The sequence below is a fragment of the Bos javanicus genome, chromosome X (genome assembly GCF_032452875.1).
Source record: "Bos javanicus breed banteng chromosome X, ARS-OSU_banteng_1.0, whole genome shotgun sequence".
In the NCBI taxonomy this organism is placed as follows: Eukaryota; Metazoa; Chordata; class Mammalia; order Artiodactyla; family Bovidae; genus Bos; species Bos javanicus.
Window position 1 is genome coordinate 128,411,711 of NC_083897.1, and position 21,275 is coordinate 128,432,985.

At 41.6% G+C, this 21,275-nt stretch overlaps 1 protein-coding gene across 1 annotated transcript in view; it reads left to right on the top strand.

The window, feature by feature from the left end:
- The first annotated feature begins 3,349 nt into the window (after window positions 1-3,349).
- Window positions 3,350-21,275, top strand: part of SMPX (small muscle protein X-linked) — a 53,510-nt gene continuing 35,584 nt past the window's right edge. The window contains exons 1-3 of the mRNA XM_061407921.1: window positions 3,350-3,718; window positions 7,314-7,370; window positions 18,680-18,766. Coding sequence (XP_061263905.1) covers window positions 7,332-7,370; window positions 18,680-18,766 — 126 coding nt within the window. The 5' untranslated portion in view covers window positions 3,350-3,718; window positions 7,314-7,331. The remainder of the gene's footprint in view (window positions 3,719-7,313; window positions 7,371-18,679; window positions 18,767-21,275) is intronic.

Below are 21,275 nucleotides of genomic sequence, written 5' to 3' on the forward strand. Positions count from 1 at the left end.
CCTTGCGTCGAGTTCTTTAGATGTGAACCTCATTATTGAGGCTGCTACCTTCACTTGTCACCCACTGACCACATTCCTTCACACCTCATGATCCAAGTCTAAAACCTGGATTCCTCTTCTCCATTCTCCCACATCCAATCCGTAAGCAAGGACATATTTGACTCTACTACTAAAATACACTTTGAACCTCTCTTCTTGTCTTTATCTCCATCACCAACAGCTTTGTCCAGGCCACCATCATCTCTAGCCTTTTAAATATTCTCCCCTCTTCCTTGCTTATTCTATTACAGTTTATTCTCCACATAGCAGTGATATGAGCTCATCAAAGCTCAAACCAAACAACTACACTGCTTAAAACCTTCCAGTGGGGCTGCCCTTGTGGTCCAGTGGTTAAGAATCCACCTTCCAGTGCAGGGGATGTAGATTTGATACTTGGTTGGAGAACTCAGGGCCCACATGCTGCAGGGCAACCAAGCCTGCACACCATAATTTGAGAGCCTGTGCAACGCAATAAGAAAAACCAGCATACTGCAATGAAGACCCAGTGCAGCCAAAACAAAAACAAAAAACCTTCCAAGGATTCCTACTACACTAAGAAAACCAGCACCTGTTGCCAAAATGGCCTACAAAGGCCCTGCTGGCCTCTGCCTCTTTCTCACCTCATGTCATGCCACCTTCTCCATGTTTAGGCGGCACTGTTTTACTGAGAGTTCTGGAAACATACTTTCCCACCTCAGGGCCTTTGCACCTTCAGCTTCCTCTGCCTAAAGTGTTCTTTTCTCACCCTATCAATCTCAGTTCTTATTACAGAGATGCCACTCACCCTCTGCCCCAGTTTCTCTTCTTCAGTCTTTTGTTTTCATATTACTTAACAGGGGTTATCTTGTTTACTCAGCTTTGTCCACCACCGACTCCCTCTTGTAAGCTCTGCAGGCAGGAACATATGCTTACTCAGTTTTCTCCCCAGGGATGGTGGGGATAGGACAGTGCTGGTGCTTAGTAGAAGCATAGGACATTCAACACAAACATTCCTTCTCCGTTATTTCTGAGGCCCACCTGCACCTCATGCCTTTCCCACATGCCGCGGGGCAACTAAGCATGAGCACCAAAGAAGCACTTTGCGCTTCCTGTCACAATATGAAGCTTTCCCAGTGACCCCCTTGTGGTGGTTTGGGTTGCCTCAAATCTAGACGTGGAGACAAAGACCTGGACTTGTCTATTTGGTGGTCTGTTTGGGTGGTGATCCCAGAGAACATAAGTGAGGGATTGAAGTGAGACAGGGAAAGGAAAAAACCAGTAAGAGTGTAATAATGAGCGAGTCACTTGCTGCTGTGGACAACAGGGGCTCAGTCTTGCTGGGGACCTCTGGAAACTAGACCACATTTCACCATCATGCCCCCAGAGGATGGGGAGGTGGGGCATTTATCACCAACTGGCGTCTCCATTGGCTGAGGTTAGTCCCTAGGGGTGTCTGCTCCCCAGCAATTCTGGGTCACGGCTGTAGCACACCCAGGCAACCTGCCGTGGAGATGGAGAGAGCTCCAATGTAGAGAAGCAGAGAGATTCTGGCTTTTGAGGTGTGAAGCTGACAGTGTACTGAGGAATGTCTACAGCTGCAGAGCTCAGTGGGTACAGCAATATTGAGAAAGACATCAACGGTGTCTGCCACGCCTCCTCATGGCTTAAACTAGCTTACTTTGCGTTTCTGTCATTTCTGAATAAAGAAGCCCCGATTATGCAGCTTACCTCAGTTCTTTCCACAGAGGCAGCCACGTCCATGTTGGGTCAGCCTTGTGTACAAGGCACTGCTGCCAGGAGCACTTTCCTTCACATAAACAACAGGAGGAGCTACTGAGGGGTCACTGGGGGCAAAATTTATGGGATGACTGCAGGGCAAGGTGTCAAAAATGGCTCATTGTTGTTCATTCATGGAGTGACACCACCTAGTGTCTGGGGAAGAGCTCTGAACGCAGAGGAACATCCAAACATCTGGGGAAATATTAAGGTGCCTACCCTAATCTCAGGAAGTATGGGCTTTCCTTGTGGCTCAGCTGGTAAAGAATCAGCCTGCAATGTGGGAGACCTGGGTTCGATCCCTGGGATGGGAAGAACCCCTGGAGAAGGGAAAGGCTACCCACTCCAGTATTCTGGCCTGGAGAATTCCATGGACTATTATAGTCCATGGGGTCACAAAGAGTTGGACATGACTGACTGACTTTCACCCTAATCTCTTTCCCAGTGTATAAAGAATTCACTTTTGGTGCCACAAAACCTCAAAGTATGATGTCTAAACTGACTTTTGAAGACACAGTTCTTTTAAACAGCACATGAACAGAAGTTAATTGGTGAGCCCCAAACTGAGATGATCCACAATGATCTGCTGACTTCCTTAGCTACTGGAAAGTTGATTTTCTCTTTACTGACCTGAAATCAAGTATTGGGAATACATTCAGCTGCAGAGAACAGACATGCTACTTTAGGGGCTCATACAGACTGGAGCTTCTTCATCTTATGTAATGAGAGGACAGGTAGTAGATGGTTGCAGCTTGACTGGGCTGCCATGGACTCAGACATCCCTCACTTATAACTGGATGAATGATGAGTGAGTCCACTGCTTAATCCTTCTACTGAAGGGGAGTTCTGTGTAAAGGTAATTTTATTTTGTATTACTATGTTTAAAATTTTTTGGCTGCACCCTGTGGCCTGTGGGACCTTAGTTTTCCAACCAGGGATTGAACTCACTCCCCCTTCATTGGAAGGTGGAGTCTTAACCACTGGACTGCCAGAGAAGTTCCAAGGTAATTTTAGAGACTAGAGAAGTAAAAAAAGAAAAGAAAAGTAGTGCTAAAACTAATGAGCATATTTTTTAGGATTTGGCAATGTTCTCTTTAAAAAGTGTTTTGTCTGATACCTGGTCCTGGCCTTTGTCATACATAAAATAGATATTTTCTCTTTTGTTTTGTTCTGTTGCCTCACATATTGTAAGGCTATAGTCATTGCCATGAGTAGAGGCAATTGAGCAGAGAGAGACTCTGGGCCTTGGAAGCACACGAGTTTGTCAATCTGTGACCAGTTTTGACCTACAAAAAGGACGGTGTTTTATAGTTCATTGTAATCAGACTGAGTGCTGATTCTGAAGTAACTTTCTCAGCTCCTCGGTGACCAAGCGAGGACTCAAACACTGCTTGGCGCTTGTGCTGCCTCTCTCCAATTTTTTATTCAACACTCCCGGTCTTCTGGCCTCTGGGTAATAAAGCTAAAGATAGAAACTTTTCCTACTTTTCAAACTTGCCTGTGCCCCCTCAGAATTTGTGAGAAAACGCAGCCAGCATCTTCTGGAAGATGAGGAGGGCAGTAAGATTCCAGAGCCACCTTCCGGCTGACATTTGAGCCCTGCTTTCAGCACGGTCAAGCCTTTTGGAGGCAGCGTATGGCTTGTATCAAACTCTATATTTAGGAAGAACAACTGTGAACTATGACAGGAATTCTCTTTAACACTTATCCTTAAACCGAGTTCCCCTCCAGCCCCGAGCCGGGAGCAGCTCTCAGTACCGGGTGAAGCACAGATCGCTTGAGCTATTTCAGCCACATGAAAAGCATCGGAACCGAGATCACAGCTCAGAGGACACCCGGCGTCCCTTCCACTCACTGAGGAGCCTTGTTCTTGTACCTGGCTGCCTGGGACTTTCCTCAGGCAGGAAACAAGTGCATAAAGCAGGTAAGCAGGAGGACTCACCTTGGGCAACCGGGTTTTCTGAAAGAAATTCCCTGGCTACCTAACTTGAAGTGGCTACTTCTAACTTTGTAGGCTTGTATGTAACTAGAGAGTGTAACTTCCTTGTAAATTCACTCTCCATTGGTTATGTTGCTGCTTCTGTTTTCTAAATTGTTCGGAGGGTGGGGAGGTTGAAAGAATATTGAACTAAAAGTAGTTTTCATTGATAGTGACTTGAAGAAAATTTTCACGGTCCAGCTAAGATGACTCTGACCCTGAACACTGTCATTTTGATTCTTATGGCCAGGGTTCCAGTTGATCAGCTGCAGACCCGACTCAAGCTGTAAGCCTAGAAATAATTAGGAGAACTAAGGGCAGAGAAAAGCTATGATGCTAGCTCTTTGGTTTACCTGAACACAAATCATTGCCAGAGCTGTTAACACATTACAAGTTTAAAACGCTTTTCTCTTCTCCCTAAGTGCCAGGCTTGACCTCAGTGATAAAGTTGTATCAACTTATAGAACTGTTAATACTGTCTTTTCGAAAGCCACCCTTCAATCACAGGGTTCTCCAGACCCAGCAGAGAGGGCAGCAACCCTGTCTCTCTGTGTGGGCACCAGAGGCTGATGCGTGGCACGCGGACTGCCTCTTCCTCTCGGCACATCTCATGCACAGTTGAATAAAGAGTTAGTTTGGACAGCTGAACATCTTTCTGCACCCTTCTTGGGAATTATTTTTAGCTGCAGGACAGAAGATAATTCCCTGTGAGACTGAGCTGTAGCCACTTAATTGACCTTTAAAAAGAACAAAGCCCCCTCTCTCCATATATTGATTTATTTTCCTCTGACTCCCTTCTTCTTAAATTAGTGCTATTAATGTTGACAAATGTTGAGTACATGAAAGAGTCTTATTTAGAAGTCAGATATAGATGCTGTCCAATCAAATACCAGCTGAGGAATACTGTTCATGACTCAGCGTATAGACCATTAAAGATCCCCACAGACTTGCACAAGCGCCAGGAAAATTCAACCGTGCTAAACTGGCAAGCATTTCCATTATGATACAGGCTTTGTAAAAGTCCATACACTCCTGGTCAAACTGTCTGTGTTCTCCAACTGAAGCCAGAACTAGGAGACGCAGTAATAGAGGTACTCTAAAGAGTGTCTCCTTGGATGCAAAGCTGTGGTCCCGATGTGAGTGGAGTTGTACATCTAAGGCACAGCTCTCTTTTTGGGGGCCCGGGATGCAGCATGCAGAAACAGAAGGAAGGTGCATTCTACACCCTGCATCCCTAATGGAGGTGAATGCAGGGCCATGAAAGAGCCAGGGAACACTGTCTATTTTTATTCACCAGTGTGCTTTGCCCTGATTTCTCTGAGAATAATGAGGACAGCAGGATGGGCTGCAGAACTGATGAACACGAACGTTATCTGCCTGTTTGCAAGGAATTAGAGCTGGATCTGACCAACTTTCTAGAGGTGTCTCTCTCTCAGACTGACATATATGTTGAGAAGGAATCTGTATGCAAATAAGGTTATACCAAAGCTATATTGGAGACAAGGCCCGAGGAATAGCCATCCGTTAGGCTGAGGGGTCCACAACACACAACGAATCCAGTTTACCAAAAAACAAAATCAGTCTAATTAAAAAAAAAACCCATCCAGTACAAATGCAATCATTCATTGCCTTATTTTTTTCACATTTTAACTTGTTATTTTAACAACATAAATAAATTCCTAATCCCCACATTTCAAACTGACATACATTTTTTAAAGTTCTCAAGTGTTAATAGTTAAACTTTAATTGTACACCTATAGAGAATGCTATAGGATGAGATATTTAAAGTCCTGTGAGAATTATTGCTTTGCCTGACTTCTAATAGCTTTTGAGGAATAGAAACATTAAATATTAAACTACGAAGCTTTTCTTTTTGAAATTGAGCTTTGTGTCCTAGATCCAAAAATTTAAAATCCTTCATTGACTTTTTTACACTGCAGAAAAGATAGCAATCTATCTGAAACATATTACAGAGCAAAATGCATTCCTGATTGTTCGATTTGTGATAGCTCTTTAATTTTTTTAACCATATTGAAAATAATTCTACCTAGACCCTTATGCATGGTGGCTATATCTGTATATTACCAAAACATTCAGGTAGAACTTAAAAAAAAAAAAAACCCCATTGTTTTCAGGTATGTGATTCCAAAGACCATATAGTTGCATGTACTATTTACGAGAGTTTAAAAAATAATATAATGATTTAACTTCATATAATAGAGCCTAACACTTTGAAGATTTTTTTCAGAGTTCTCAGATCCTTTATTTCTAAAGTGTTGTGGGGCATCACTATCGCAATTCTTACTCTGTATTAAAACTGTATAGCAGTAAAGAACTAAAGGTCTCCAGCTAAAAGCAATGGCAATAAAACAATAAATACTTGCATCATGCCTTTATATACTTCACAAGGCATTTTCAGGGCCCTTATGTCATTTTGATTCTTACCACAACCTGTGAAGCAGGTAAAATTTAAAGAAGAGGAAATGGGCCCCAGGATGCTGACTGACATAGTTCAGGTGACATCGGACTTGTGGCAAATGCAGGCACTGCTGTGTTCAATTACTCACCAGTAACCCACACTCTTACATCAGTCAATTGAGGAAATGCTAATCAACCCAGTTTACAGTTTGGGGTTTAAAAAGCAGCATGTTTTTAATTCACTGAATTTCAAACTTTACCACTTTTCCCTGTCATATTTAATAGACCAAGCTAAGACAACACATGTACAGAGCTGGGCTGTTCCCTGCTCCCTGAACCCAGTAGACCACGACCACTAGTCACTGGGCTCAAAGTCAGGTCTTCAACTGAAAGAAAGCAAAGGTCCTTTCAGAAGGAAGCACTGCTTCACCTTGGGGATCTGACACCATCATGTAAGTCCTATGTGCTTCCAGAGAGTGTTTCATTAAAAGCAAAGAAGACAGAGGTGAAGCTTGCTTGCGAGCTGCTGGGTTTACAGAGCCCAGGCTCTGGACACACAGAGCAGGGAGATGCGGCCCCCAGGTCTCTGGTTGGAACAGATACATGCCCAGCAAGCAGAGAGCATCGCAGTAATAGGAATGAAGTATGGGCCATTTCTCCTTGGGTGTTTGACGCACGGGAGGCGCTCCCCATGGACTGACTGCACAGCCCTGGCAACAACTCAGTTCAGATCAAAAGTTCAGTTTCAACCAGAAAGCTTCCGAGGCCCCAAACAAAGGTGTTTTATTCCCACAACCTCTTTGCTTTGCCGTTCTGGGCAGGAGGGCAGGAGGGCAGGGAAGGAGATGATAGCGCCTTTCAAGTTTCTGATTGCCTATCAGGAGCATCAGGGGCAAGGCATCTCAGCATTTCTCCTCCTGAATGATTTATCCAGTGCTCTAGTGTTCCCTGTCCCTGAGGCCTGAGGAAGGAGAGTCTCTAAGTAACCGGAAACTGAGACTGAAAGAATATATGGCCAGTGAAAGGGGTGACTGCCCAGCTGAATCATGAGTCAAATTCAAATTTATCACTCCTGAGAATCTGAACGCCACCACCTCTAACAGTTTCTTACTTGTTTTTTTAGGGATAAGACCGCGTCAGTATGTCGAAACAGCCAGTTTCCAATGTCAGAGCCATCCAGGTGAGTAGACACATTTGCGTGTTCGCATCAGCAACTTCCAGCCTGTTTGCTTAATAAATCAGACTTGCTGTGATCGTTCACCCACCTGATGATTAACTTCACAGAGAGAAGAAAGACTTGTATAAGGTACAATTCAGGAAGAAAAAAGGCTGGTAATATACAGCTGAGAAGGGAGAAGCTGTTTCTGTGTAAATATGCATAATTGTAAGGGACTCAAAGTTTATGAATGAGAATTAAACGGCCTTCTACAAAAATGTAGTGCACATGTTTTTGATATGTTTTTTGATGTGTAAGTTTTTGATATGCTCATTGATAGAAATTTTAAAATTCCATTTTCATTTTTAGATCCATTGTCAACCCATCTGTTCAGAATACATGGTTCTTGAAAAACATCCTTTTCTTGTCAAGTGTTCTTCCCAAGGCTTGGGCGTTTATCTTTTAAAGTCTGTATTCTATTATGTCTCCTCATGCCCTCCCAGCAAACAAATTCTTTGATTGCTTCAACAGACTTAAGTGTTACCTACAATAAGGGGAGGGGGAAGCAGGCATTTTGGAGCCCAAACACAATTACAGAGAAAGCTTTTAGTATTTGTTTTGACTCAATACTAAATTTGTTATTTGTCTTAAGAGCTCAGTGTTTAACTCTCAAATGGCTCCAACCCTGAGATGCTGGGCACAATGCTTTATTGTGCAAAATTCCATCTTTCCTTTCCATCAAAATGGAGTTATCTGTACTTTCTCTAATGGAACTTTTAAACTTTTTTTTTTTCCTGGACTTTCATGAATACTGCAGAGCATATGGCAGCTCCTGAATACTTGGGGTCTGATGCACAATCACACATACACCTGTTCATAAGCAACTGACTGTATGTTGAAGGGACATGTATGTGGTCAGGTTGTGAGGTGAAGGATCCTAGCACACACAGGTGGTGGAAGTGGGTGGAGGGATGTATCTTTACCTGTCATGATAATGCATAGCCTTAAGTGGAGGGGGTCCTTAAGTGGCAAGATGTATAATAACCTCAGAAAACCTGTCACAGAACAAACCACCCAGGAAGGGCCTATCGGCCAGGAATCAACTTTGCATTGCCATGCTTGCCCTCCGGTGTACACCTGATGAGTCTCTGATGTACCCCACACTGGTAGTAGACTTCATTTTGCCTCCCAGGCCCATAGGCATCCTTGAGCCTTTGAACTGTCAGTGTTACCCAGTGTGTGTAGCTGTTACTGGTACAAGCTGTGAAGCCAGAGATTACTGGAGCTTCAACCCTTAATCCATTTTGTACTGTTTCCACATCTGTAAACAGGTAACAGCACTCACCTGCTGCACCTGGTGATGCTTAAAACACCTTCTGGGCTGCACACAGAAGATGCTTAAAACAGTATAGTAAGCCCTCCTTAAGGGTCAAACTGTTATTATAATAATCATTCAGGAATGCTCTATGCTCTACATTAAAGTGACAAAAAATAATACCATTTAATCACTGCACTTGAAGCTCTTGAAGTACTAAACAAAATTTCCTTTTTATTTTGCAGAACATAAAAACATAGTCTCTCAGTCTGCCTTTTCTTCTTTTCCTTTTACAGCTGAAAATGTGTTGATTTTTCTTCCTTAGTGCTTCCTAGCCTCCCTCAAATCTACAATGAAAACTCATCAGTATTCTATTAATTTTGACCTTGATATATTTTTAGGTCTGTAATATTTAAAAAAACTCTCATTGACTGTTCATAATAGCTGTTGTTATACTGCATTTTTAAAAAATCCATCTAGGATACGTGTATATGTACGGCTGAGTCCCTTCACTGTTCACCTGAAACTATCACAACACTGCTAATCAGCTATACTCCAATACAAAATGTTTTATGTGTTAAAAAATAAAAATAAAAATTAAAAAAATCCATCTACTCTACCAACAAAGGCAATACAGTACTTCCTTATGGATGTGGTATCACCTCTTTCAATGTATTTTATGCCAGACAGAAAGCCTAATTTAATGCCCCTTCAAATGAAATTTTATTTCTTGTGGTTAAATAGGATCTGCACTATCTGATATTTTCCTATCATCTCACATTAACCTAAAGTAGGGTCTATTAAATAAAATATGAAAATGTTTACACAGTACAAAATGCTTTATTGTAGGAACATTATCTAGGGTATGGTCTTATGCAGAACAAATAGAAACCTCAACTGATGAGGGAGTGCCCTCGTTGTATAAATACTAAAGATCTTAAATATTCTATTCAACACACTCTAGCCACTTCTTTTTATTAGGCTCTTATCTCTAATCCAGTTCAGCTGTCATATTCTGGGCGCATGCTTTGTTCCAGTCACTATACGAAGTGTCAGCTATGCAAAGATGAATTGAAACCTGATCCTGGAGTTTGAGGGGCTCATGGTCTCCAGGACTATGTGACTGGGCAACTTATTTCATCCTTTTTGTGCCTCGGTTTCCTCATCTGTCAAGTGGGGAATTCATCACATGTGAGCTCATAGGGTTGTTGTGAGGGTTAAATGAATCCATATGTGTAAATGCCTAGGTCAATCCATGGCTTATTGCAACTGCTCAATAAATATTAGCCATTATTATCAATCATCATCATTGTAATCATGTGGTTCCCAAAGTGTGTCTCTTGGAAGAGTTGTTTTGTGAGATGCTGTTAATTAAAAAGTTTCATGAAAAAGTGTTTGGAAACACTGCACTAAGCAAAGTTGAATAGGATCCTTACTGCAGGATTTTTCAGAGTCCATAACTTGCTAATAACTTTGCAATTTCCAAGAAGGCAGTGATATATGCAATACTTTTTAAACATATTGGACCTTTGAAATGAGTATCTTGTAGGATAGTATTTTTCAGTGCAAACTTCTAGAAGTAATGGCTAGATCTCTATTTTGTCTGGATTGAGCAAGTTGAAGCCACTGTCAACCATACTTCTAGCAGTCAGGCATAGGTAATTGAATTACTGTACCTATGTGCTTTAGACAACATGAGGCCAAATGGTTACAGATCTCTACCTGGCCATTCACTCACTCTGTGACCTTAGTTATCCTTAGTTTATCCTTCTGTAAAATAAGGACAATCATACTACTGAATGGGATTGTTATAATGAATACACAAAATAATGTACGGCAAGTGCCTGGTTTACAGCGCACAAAGTCCTTAAGAGATGGTTCTTCCAATTATCCAAGTAATGCATGGAATGGCCTTGCTTTCTCTTCAGCTGCTTCCATCTCCTCCCATGAGACCCACCCTTAGAGGACATGGATAGTTGTCTTTCACATTCACATTGAAGAAGAGACTGTGTTTGAATTATAAGAAGATTCTATCTAAGTCTACATTTCTTTCAACTGTATTAATGAAATCTCATTTATGCCAGGGGCATAAAAATATCCTGAATAAATCAGTTAATCCTTCCATAGCCTGGAGAGGGCCTTAGTCTTCCAAGCAGCTGATAAGGTTCTGGACTGGATGGTGGCCCACCTCTTCTGTAAAGAACCAAATAGTGAATACTTCAAGATTTACAGATCACTGGGTCTCTGTAGCACTACTCAACTCTACTGTGACAGCACAAAGGCAGCCATAGGCAATATACAAGTGAATGGGGGTGGCTATGTGTCAGTGAAAATTTCTTTGCAAAAACAGGTGGCAGGATGGATTTGGCCCATGGGCTGTCGTTTGCTGACCCTGGTTTTGTACTCTGTAGTCTGCTTCTTAAACCCCACTGTTGATGGGAATGGAGTTGCAACCAAGGTAACCTCAGCACACTAGGCACGGTGGATCTGACACTTTCAGATGAAAGAATGTGACGTGACAGGTGGTGGGGCAAGCTAGAGCTGCCGGGAAATCTAACCCCATCAGCGATCTGTTCACTAAGTCTAATGAGACCAAGTGACAATGACCACTGGCAGCACATGCCTGTCTTTCCCCTGCCTCCTGAACACACCCACTTTGGAAGGTATCATGGGGCCTCCCTGGAGCCTCAGCCCACTGAGAGCCAATGTTCTCTGGGTCATCAATGGCCCTTTTTCTCCATTGATGATCAAAGTGAGTAGAGTATTATTGTCCTTTCCCACGAGATCTGAGAGTTTCATGGTTGAACGGAAAAGAGTCCTGTATCCTAGTCATAGCTGGGCTCTGTGACTTCACGCCCCCATGGTCCTTGTGAGCTGCAAAGGGCATGGGGGCTGGGTGGGAGTGATGCTGCATTAAATGACCTGTAAGCCTCTGTCCAGCCTCTAACAGTCTACAAACTTTTTACTTTGGTCGAATTTACTTATATCCCTTTGTTGTATGCCAGTCTGCCTTAAATCACTTTGGAAGTCACACTTACAGGTTAATCATTACTACACAAAAACACTGAAAAACCTATTAGCTTAAAATAGTAATAGCTATTACCTTTCACAATTTGATCTTGACCATTACAGACACCATAAAGGACAACATTACAGATATTTCAGATATTTCAACATTACAGATAGTTATTAAAAGGACAGTATGGAGGTTCCTCAAAAAACTAAAAATAGAACTACCATATGATCTATGAACTTCTTGAGACTAATTTCTAAGGTTTATTATTAGGATGATTATAATAGTCACAGTTTCTTCCGGGTTTACTATGTACTTGGCACAATGCAATGGGATTTCCATGGATTGTAATGAAAGGTTTGGAGAAGCAAAAGCACTCACTCAGGATCACACAGCACGTGAGTTGAAGAGTCAGGAGCTGAACCCAACTTGCTTAATCCCAAAGCCCATGTCAGGAACCACCCTGCAAAACTGTCCAGTCTCATTGCTTACCATCTCCACCTTGGCACACAGAATAAGGATGGAGGGGTGGGAGCAGACTATCTGAAAGGTAATCATACTGACCAAGGCTACTGGAGAGAGAATTACCGTTTTATAGATGCTGAATCCTCCCTTTTAAAACCCTCAAACTGACATGCAGAACGGCTATCAGCATTTCAGCATAAGCAGCTAACAGTTTACACTGATTAAAGTCACCTTACATGTAAGTTGGCTAGGAGTGAAAAGTACAAAGTACAGTAACTCAGTGACAAACGTGGTCTGGAAATACAAATGACCATGGCCACTGAATCCTACCACTCTGCTTAATTGATTTAATCAAGCTGCTTGTGAAACTAGACCTAACTTTTTTATCATACATTTTAGAGGAATGATTGTATGAGCCTTGAATCATTAGTTGGTGTGTGGCCTCTTACCATGGGAAGTTTCCATTATCACCCAATCCATGTGTAGAACAGAATATCTTGATGCCCCTAGTTTTAGTACGTCTTTTCTTTCCCCATCCATTACCATTGCTCTTCCACGCTCCATTGCCCAGGGCATAAGGGCTCCATGGAAGAAGAAAACAGCCCGACAAAAAGAATTACAGACAGGTGTTAGGGACTCTAATCCCATTTACAATTTTCAGTTTAAAAAAAGATTTCAGGTATATGACAGTCCTTGGTACAAAGGAAGAGACTATCACCACCCATGGTTTGTCAGTTAATCAAATATATTTATGAAAGCTAAAAATAATAATGATGATACATACCTTTCTTTACTATTTTATTTAAATTTGTAAAAGAGAAAAAAACGAATTTTCATCTACCACGTTTTTCTTTTGACCTTGGATCTACTGTTCCTTTCTTAAGTAAACCACTGTAATCCATTGTTTATGATTTCCAATGCTGGTTTCTTTGAAGTGCAGCCAGAACTTAAAATGGAGCAATTTGACTCTAGAGCTACTTCCAGCTGGTGATCTTTGCTGCTCTGCCCAGGGCTCCATATTGGTGACATGAGGCAAACAGCCATATACTGACGAAAAGATGTCATTTTTTGAGGCTGACATTCACAAGTACATCAGAAACATAACCTACCTCCAACCAATTGTACACATTATCTTAATAGCTGTACAGTACATTCTTGATATCTGCTTTTCCCTGGATGACAAGACTACGGTTGAGTCACTCAGGAAATTATTGAAGAGAACAAAAAGTGTTGAGAACAGAGCGGGGAAAAAAACCTTTCAATTTGAAACATCATGAGTGAAGAACTGGGGCTGAGTGGGAGTTTCTCAAAATGGTGTTGAGTGGGAAAGTTTTGTGTATTCTGAATCCATTTCACATTTCAAGAATCTCTACAGACAAAGAAGTTATGTATTCCAGTGATATAGAATTTTATTTTAAAATGGGTTGAATATATTTTAGATGGTGTATGTATGTGTGTGTGTGTGTGTCTGTCTGTCTGACTTCCTAATTTGGGCTAATACATTAAATAAGAAATCTTAGTTTTTAGTTAGATATAGGTAAAACACATCTCTTTCTGAAATTCTGTGAAGATGCTAGAAATCTCAAAATGCCATACCCTGCTCCATTAGGGAAGGACTAGGATGTAAGAATAGGAAAGCTCAGGAAGAAATACTGCAAAATGCAACCCTGTAGGGGTTCTTCTACACGCGGGATGGGAGAAAGGCATGGGGGATGCTATAGATTCTGGCAGGAGCTGCTGGAAACTTCTGAAAATGAAAGCTAGAACCCACAGGGAGTCATCTGAAACAAATATGCAATGGGAGGAAACTCCCAAAGCCTGAACACTAAAAAGAGAGATGGAGTGGGGACCAAAAGGAGGGGGAGATCAGAGGACAATGGCTCTGGAAAGCAAAGTGGAGTGGGATTGTCAGTACTCAGTGGCTGGCAGCGATCAGAACCCAGCCCACTGGGTAAAGATGTCACTGCATTGTAAGTCACACAGGAGTGGCTTTGGAGGGAATACTGTTTCCAGAATTCTCGGGCTCAAAGCCCGGAGCCAAGCAGGAGAACAATACAAATAATTAAGGGACTGGTGGAATTAACTTACAGGGAATTCTTTCAGCTTTACTTTACCTGGTGAGATCAAGTGTAGTATTCATTTCACATCAGATAGGTCTATTATCAGGGAACTGTATCCTGTTCTGGCAAAAGATGATCTAGTAGATTTTTTCCATTCCCGACTTTGAGGATGTAACAAATTATGTATAGCTTGGGAAAGTGATGCAGTGGGTCTGCTGTGTCAGAGGCATATTTAAAAATATCTAAGATGAATGCACCTCAAGGACGGAAAAAATGCTAGAGAATGTGTTACAAAAGAAAAATAAAAGCCCACTTCCTTTACATTTATGCAGAATCTATATAAAGAAGGAAGTCCAACCTTATATCAACCCAAGGTCATTGATTTCTATGTTTATTTACTCTTTCATAAAAATGTAGCTCATATTCCAAACCCATTTTGAGTAGTGAATATGATGCTCAATTTGCAGATGGAAAAATCAAGTCATTGAGAAGGTATTCTGTTTGTGTTCAAACAGAGCAGGACACGGAAAGAAACAAGAACATGACAATTCTCCCACTGATGGAATAAAAACAGAGCGCTATAGCTCTATACATTTCTGTGAGATTCAAATTATAAGGAATTTTCCTATGGCTCTAATTTAGTCTATAATTTGTCACTCAGATATCACCACCCTACAATTATATTAACAAATCATCTCTAATTATTTACAAAGTGCTCTGCCGGCATTCCCTTGGTGTGTATATTAACGACTGGATACTTGACATGTTCATAGGCTGCTGTAGATCCTGTCAAAAAACCCATTTAGGTTCCTGGTTTTTTGAGTGATGCCTTAAAGATGAAAAAGCATCAAGCCAGTTAATTAATGGCTCATTTTTCAGTGTTCCTTTGACACCTATTCTAGAATTATCCATTTTTGTGCCCCTTTTCCAAGGCCATTCTCAAGGTGTGAGTTTGCAATTTTAGAGCTGGTTTAGAGAATGTGAGAGTGGTTAGAGTTAACTTTGGTCAAGTGAAAAGAGCTCTTTGGAGAGGAGTTTGATAGAGTGAAAAAGTCTGTCCCTAAGGTCAGGGAATGTGGATCTGGAATCCTGGCTTTTTCTTGAACTGTTTGTGTGACATTGAGTATGTCATCTAACCTCTGTGAGGCTCAATTTCTTTGTGAATAAAATGAAGCTGACAGTCTGAACCTCAGAAGTTTGTGGTAAGGATGAAAGTGTGACAACAACCTAGGCTGAATCTTGGGGTCTGGGGTGAATATGGCAGTGGGTGGGGGTGGGGAAGAGGCAGTCACTGTTCCACAGTATCACCGCCAGGTTAAGGTGAAAGCTAGTCCCAACCCAACTCTGCCACTTTGTCAGCACACATTTGTTAGCGAACAAGCAGAAACCATCTGCACAGTCTGTCTGTGAGCTGGGTGAAGCCTCGCCTCTCGTCCCTTTAAGTGCTCTGAGTGACTGCCAGTTTGCAGAAAAGATTCCTGTGGGGATTCTGTTGCCCCAGGCTGGCAGCTGTAAGCTGGAATTCCTCATTATCAATGGCTGGAGACAGGCCCATCTAGGGATCACTCTTCTGAGCTCTCAATCTAAAGATGCAAACTATAGGCATCAGATCCTTACACTCTGCTCAGCAGTATGGGAAAGTTCTCTCAAATATTTTAACCACTCTACATATTTTAACCTCCTCCACCTTCACCAAGAGAAGCCATTTCTAACATTCATTTCATTATCTCACCTATTTTTGACATTTCTGCAAACATTAAAGTCTCAGGCATTGGTGGAGACGAGGCTAACAGAAAACACTTGAAGCACCATCTGGAAAATGCGGTCTTAGTAATATTTTATTACCTAACCACCCCAGGAAGATGAACTCCCAGTTAGAGCAATGGTGTTTCCTACAACTGCAGTTTAAACCAATCTGTGTATATAAAATATCACACTGTCTATGCTAAAGTGGTTAAAAGTAAATTACAGACATCTTAACCATGGGCAGAGTGAACATTTTAAATGTACATCAATACTCATCCACTTAGGGATGATCCCTTCCAATGGTTATCAGATTGGGCCCCGAGTTCCTTGGAACTGCTCATGGCCCAGGGCTTGGGGGAAGGAGGTGGGATCTGGGCACCCCATCACCTTGGCCAGAGCAGGTCCATCTCCACTGGGTCTGCATTTTAGATAGTCTCACCATGCTTTACTTAAAAGAAGGGTTCCATGGACAAGAGGTTTGAAAACCACTCATGAAGCCTAATATTCTTATTAAACAAATGGGGAAGATATGACTCAGAGCAGTTGTCACTTTTCCAAGCAGAGAGTAGCTGTAGCCACTCCTAGCAGTGGGCTCTTTTTTTCTACCATAGGCCACCCATGGACCATGGAGAGGCCACATGCATTGCTAAAATCAATCTTTGAGCAAGAAAAGGTGGTATTTCCTGACCATGTGCTTTACTAAATACATTATCCTGGATGATTTTTACATGTTCCATTACTGAAAACCACAACCTACCGTAAAGCATACACACTTGATTAAATGGGTTAGCTTACTAATCTTATATTTCAGAAACAATTATGCTAACTTGAACTTCCTATTAGGAAGATGCCCTCTATAAATGCTTAATAAATGGGTAAGGATGGTGGTGATCTAATTAAACTTTTAGCCAGTTAACTTTTTTCCAAATAATCTCTATATCAACTTTTCCCCTCTTTCACCCAAACTGTAGTAATGGAAAGTTATTGGTTCAATATATATCATCCTCAGTGAGTCTTGTTTACATTGTTTTGATCTTATTTCAGGACCCTAATGATATTTCAACCAATCTAAGACACTGTCTATTGTAAAACACCAGTATTTTATGTCTTTCTAAGAAATAAAACCAATGCACCTATTAAAAATTAAGATACCATTGTCTGTAAGGCACTCTGATTTCAGAGATATTAAAAGAGGTGCATTTTGGAATTCATGAAGTATGCTACTGTATTTGCCACCATATAAGACATACTTTCCCCCTTGTCTTATGCTCCCCCTCCTCCCTTCTTAAGGTCACCTGACGCTTCCAGTAAGCAGAGAAATAGCATAGAAGGTTCAGCCTTAGTATTTGCAAAATACTTCCCTCTAAAATTGTGTTGTGATTATATTTGAACATATATGATACATACTGACCCCAAAAACTTCTTGGCATGTTTTTGCCCTAGGAAAGGTGATGGACCTCCCTGGATATGTACTACAAACACTTTTTAATCTGTTTCTTTTCTGTGGGATCAGCCTTATTCTAGTAGGGAAAAAAGTTTTAAAGCCTCTGTGTGGAAAAAGTCACACAGAACAGGACATAGATCCTCCATGTTGCATGAACATGGACACTGGATACTTTCTGTGTCTTGAGTTAAACATTCCCCTGGCAACAGAACTCATATCAGGCAGTTTCAAATACACTTCCTAATGATTCCGTTTGCTGTGGTACCAAAATTGTCTAAATTGAGTCATAAGGTAACAAAATATTTTGCTCCCTTTGCTCAGGCATCATTTTCATTCATAACATCAAAGTGCAACTTCAATTTTTCAAGCCCACATATCCAATTACTCATAAGGCAACACTTTTATCTCAAGTGAGAAAGAATACATTCTGCCTTAAAGAAAAGTCTTAATGCTTGTTTTATATGAGTGATACTCCTGGGTGAAAATGTTTTTGGTCTGCATTAAACATTCTTGCCTTTTGATAACAGATGAAATATGCACAAAATTCAAATTTACATATTCTTTCCCAAGTCTGAATTACTGTGTCATTTATTTTCCTTACATAATTTAATGTTTAGCATATTTAGTGTGTTCTAGAAAGTTTTTTATTGTTACTAATGGATGGAAATTAGTATGTCATCTTGAAGGAGAAGAATCCATGAACTGTGGTACCAATGAACTTGACTTTCCAGCACTTTCCTCATGCACTGATCCACACAGTGGTGCGTCAGGGAGAAGGTAAAAGAGTGTCAATTACAGAGACCTAAGGAAGTGTGAGAATAGCCATAGGACGTTACGGGAAGGAAGAGGCGGTTTAGGAGGTATCATTGCCCTCCTCCTGTGGTAAATCTGAAGGAAGCTGAAGGAGGACTAAGGTGTGGGATGGTTTGTGCAAATGCCATTGCCTCCTCTCCTAGAATTATGTGTTCCTTCCTCATCCCAGAGAGCAGAAAATATTAAGCACCCCAGGAGGGCAACAGCCAGAACAAACTGTCTTCCAATTCTTTCAGCCAGTAGGGAGCTGTGAAATCACTGCACAGACCTAAGGATGAGTACCACAAATGTGGAATAAATGGAAGTCAAATTATCCTTTGCATAGTTTTGTACTGTCATTATAGCAATTTTCTTGAGGTGAAAAGCTTTAAAGATGTACTTTTCAGATTTGTTTTGCCTGACAATGATTACTGTCTCAGAATGTTATTGCCTTTTTTTACTTCTCTTAAGCTAAATCTTCCCTGCTTTCTCTTTTAGGCAAATATCAATATCCCAATGGGAGCCTTTCGGCCAGGAGCTGGGCAACCCCCTAGAAGAAAAGAATGTACTCCGGAGATAGAGGAGGTGAGGAAAACTGAGCTGGTAGAACTCGGCACCATCTTCCTCCTCCAATATCCTGACTAGACAGGGCCCAGAGGCAAGGCGAGGGCCAGCTTTCCAGGACGAGGAGGGCACAAGTGGATGTGGGTCAAGGAGTCATCACATAGAACACACATTTCTTTGGCTTTCTTGCTCAGTCAGCCATTGAAACATACTGCCTCTCACTTCCCTTCAGCTGACTCTAAGTGCCTGGCCCAGGTACTTGGAAGATGCTGAGTTTGGCATCTAGTTTATTTATTCATTGTCTATGTCAGCTTGTGTGTCTGCTATGTGTGTGTGTTTGTGTCTGTGTACGTGTATATGTAGGGGGAAGTGGAACCTCTCAGATGCTCTTGATTCAGTAGTAGTCACGAGCTTGGTAAGTTTTCACTCCAAGCTTTTATTGAATCGAGCAGGATACACTTAGTACAGCTTCTGATGAGCAATGAACCCCAGTGGGAACACAGGTAATAAGCACATTAAATTACTTGCAGATTCAAACAGAAAGCCCCAATCCCTAGATATTTCCTTTGAAAAGAGAAACTTGCAAGGGAGTCTATCAATTTCTGAATTTTCCCCCTCCCTCTAATTCTTTATGTTTCCTCCAAATTCAAATACCCAGTCTTCTAAAATGGGGGCTAAAATTCATCATGGGTACAAAAAATAGAGAATAGTTCCCCATCCAAATGTTTATATTTTTCCTCAGTTGTGACTTTACTGATGAAACTTGGAAGGTCTGAGTCTGAAAAAAAAAAGTTAAGGTCTTGGAGCAATAAATAAAGTCACAGGGCACTGTAAACTGTATTTTGTTTTTTAAAAGGTGAAGAGTTCTTTCAAGTTTTAGGTGACCTTTTTGGTATTTGGTCCAAAAGAATCAGCATTTCAAAATTTCATAATAAAACTTTGGTTGTCCTGCATCTAACCTTTTGCTTTCTCATAAATAATTACTGATGTGGTCCTAAGTTAGTGGTTCCAGCCCCCTATAAAGAGAAAGATAATTTTTGAAAGGAGATAGAATCTTTGAGTGACATCACCAAGTTCTGGAATTTCAGTCACCCTTGATGAGTAACATTTTAAACATAAAAGCTGAAAAGATCCAGCCCTACTCTGATTTAATGGTAGATAATTTCAAGTTCTGCTGCTGCTAATCTGGCCACCAGTTAGCTCATGATCATGAACTCTCCTTTTGAACCTCTGTTTGCAAAATACGATCCCCCCCATTTCTCCAAGGGTCTCTGTAAGGAAAGAGTCAGTGATATAATGGACATGGCATAACCTAGCAGGTATTCAGTAAATTACTGTTCACTGACTGACTGAATTATCCAATTTTTATGAAGGACTCCTGGGCCTATTATTTTGCATGTTGTAAGAAAATAGCCCAGGGAGGTGGAAGGGAAGGCAGAAAGGCATTCTTCCCACATCTCCATTCATCTGTTTTTCTTAATTTCTTAATTAGTTCGGTTTTCTTCCTGTGCTTCCTCCTAAGCTGTGTCTGTCACTGTGTCTAGCAAACAGTTGCAAGGTAGCTTGACTCTCTTTTCTCACTAAACTGACTGATATGACAGTTGTTTTGGAGGCTTGCCCCTCATCTTCCTCTGTGGTAGACATGGCCCTCACTTCTTTACAGCTGGTACTCTCTCCACACGAGTGTCCCAGTTAGGAAATCTGCTTTTACTCTTGCCTTGTTTCCAGTCTGATGGTTCCAGCACATTCCAAAATAGCTAAAGCCTGATAACAGCCTGGGTTGTGAAAACCTATTTTATGACCAACCACATAAACGAATGGCCAACCGACATGCTTTGTGGGATAGAGGAAGCGAGGTATCCACAGAGATCTGGAGACCCCAGGAATGTTTCCTGAGTTGAGCTACATCTTTTTCGTGGGGCTCATGGATCAGGAGGCTGGCGAAGGGTGGTATCCCTTATTGTAAGAGCTCCTGGGATCTTCGGGAGGGGCGGTATCTGGGCTGAATGTTGGAGTAAGGTTCTCATGAAAACAGTATTGCAGGGGGAAAGTTAGGTGCTTGGCTTGGCTGCAAGGCCTGAGCCACCTCTTGTCACATAGTTTGAATGGGACAATGGAATCTGAATTCAACTAACCTGTACTGCCCCGCTTTTCTATTACTATCCAGTTTAAAACCTTGGAATTGCTCACTTTCTTAGATTTGGGATTCATTGCCTAGCTTTGCATTAAGATAACTACTGTCTAGAGTCGAGGACATAATATACTATCCCTGAACAGAACAGCCCATCTCTGTCACAGCCAGGAACTCCCCCATCTCAATCCTGCCACTACCTCAGATGTGAAGAAGAGGAGGGACCCTAGCAGGAAGCCAGGATGGCTCATGTGACAAGGCCTGTGAGCACTGGCTGGGCCTCCCATCCACCTAAGGTCTCTGTGAGCCCTTGCTCTGCTCGCAGAGCTGGAGCGTGCTCTCCATCTGCTCGGCCCAGCCAGAACTTGGCGTGCCCGACACAGAAGCCTTACAACCAGA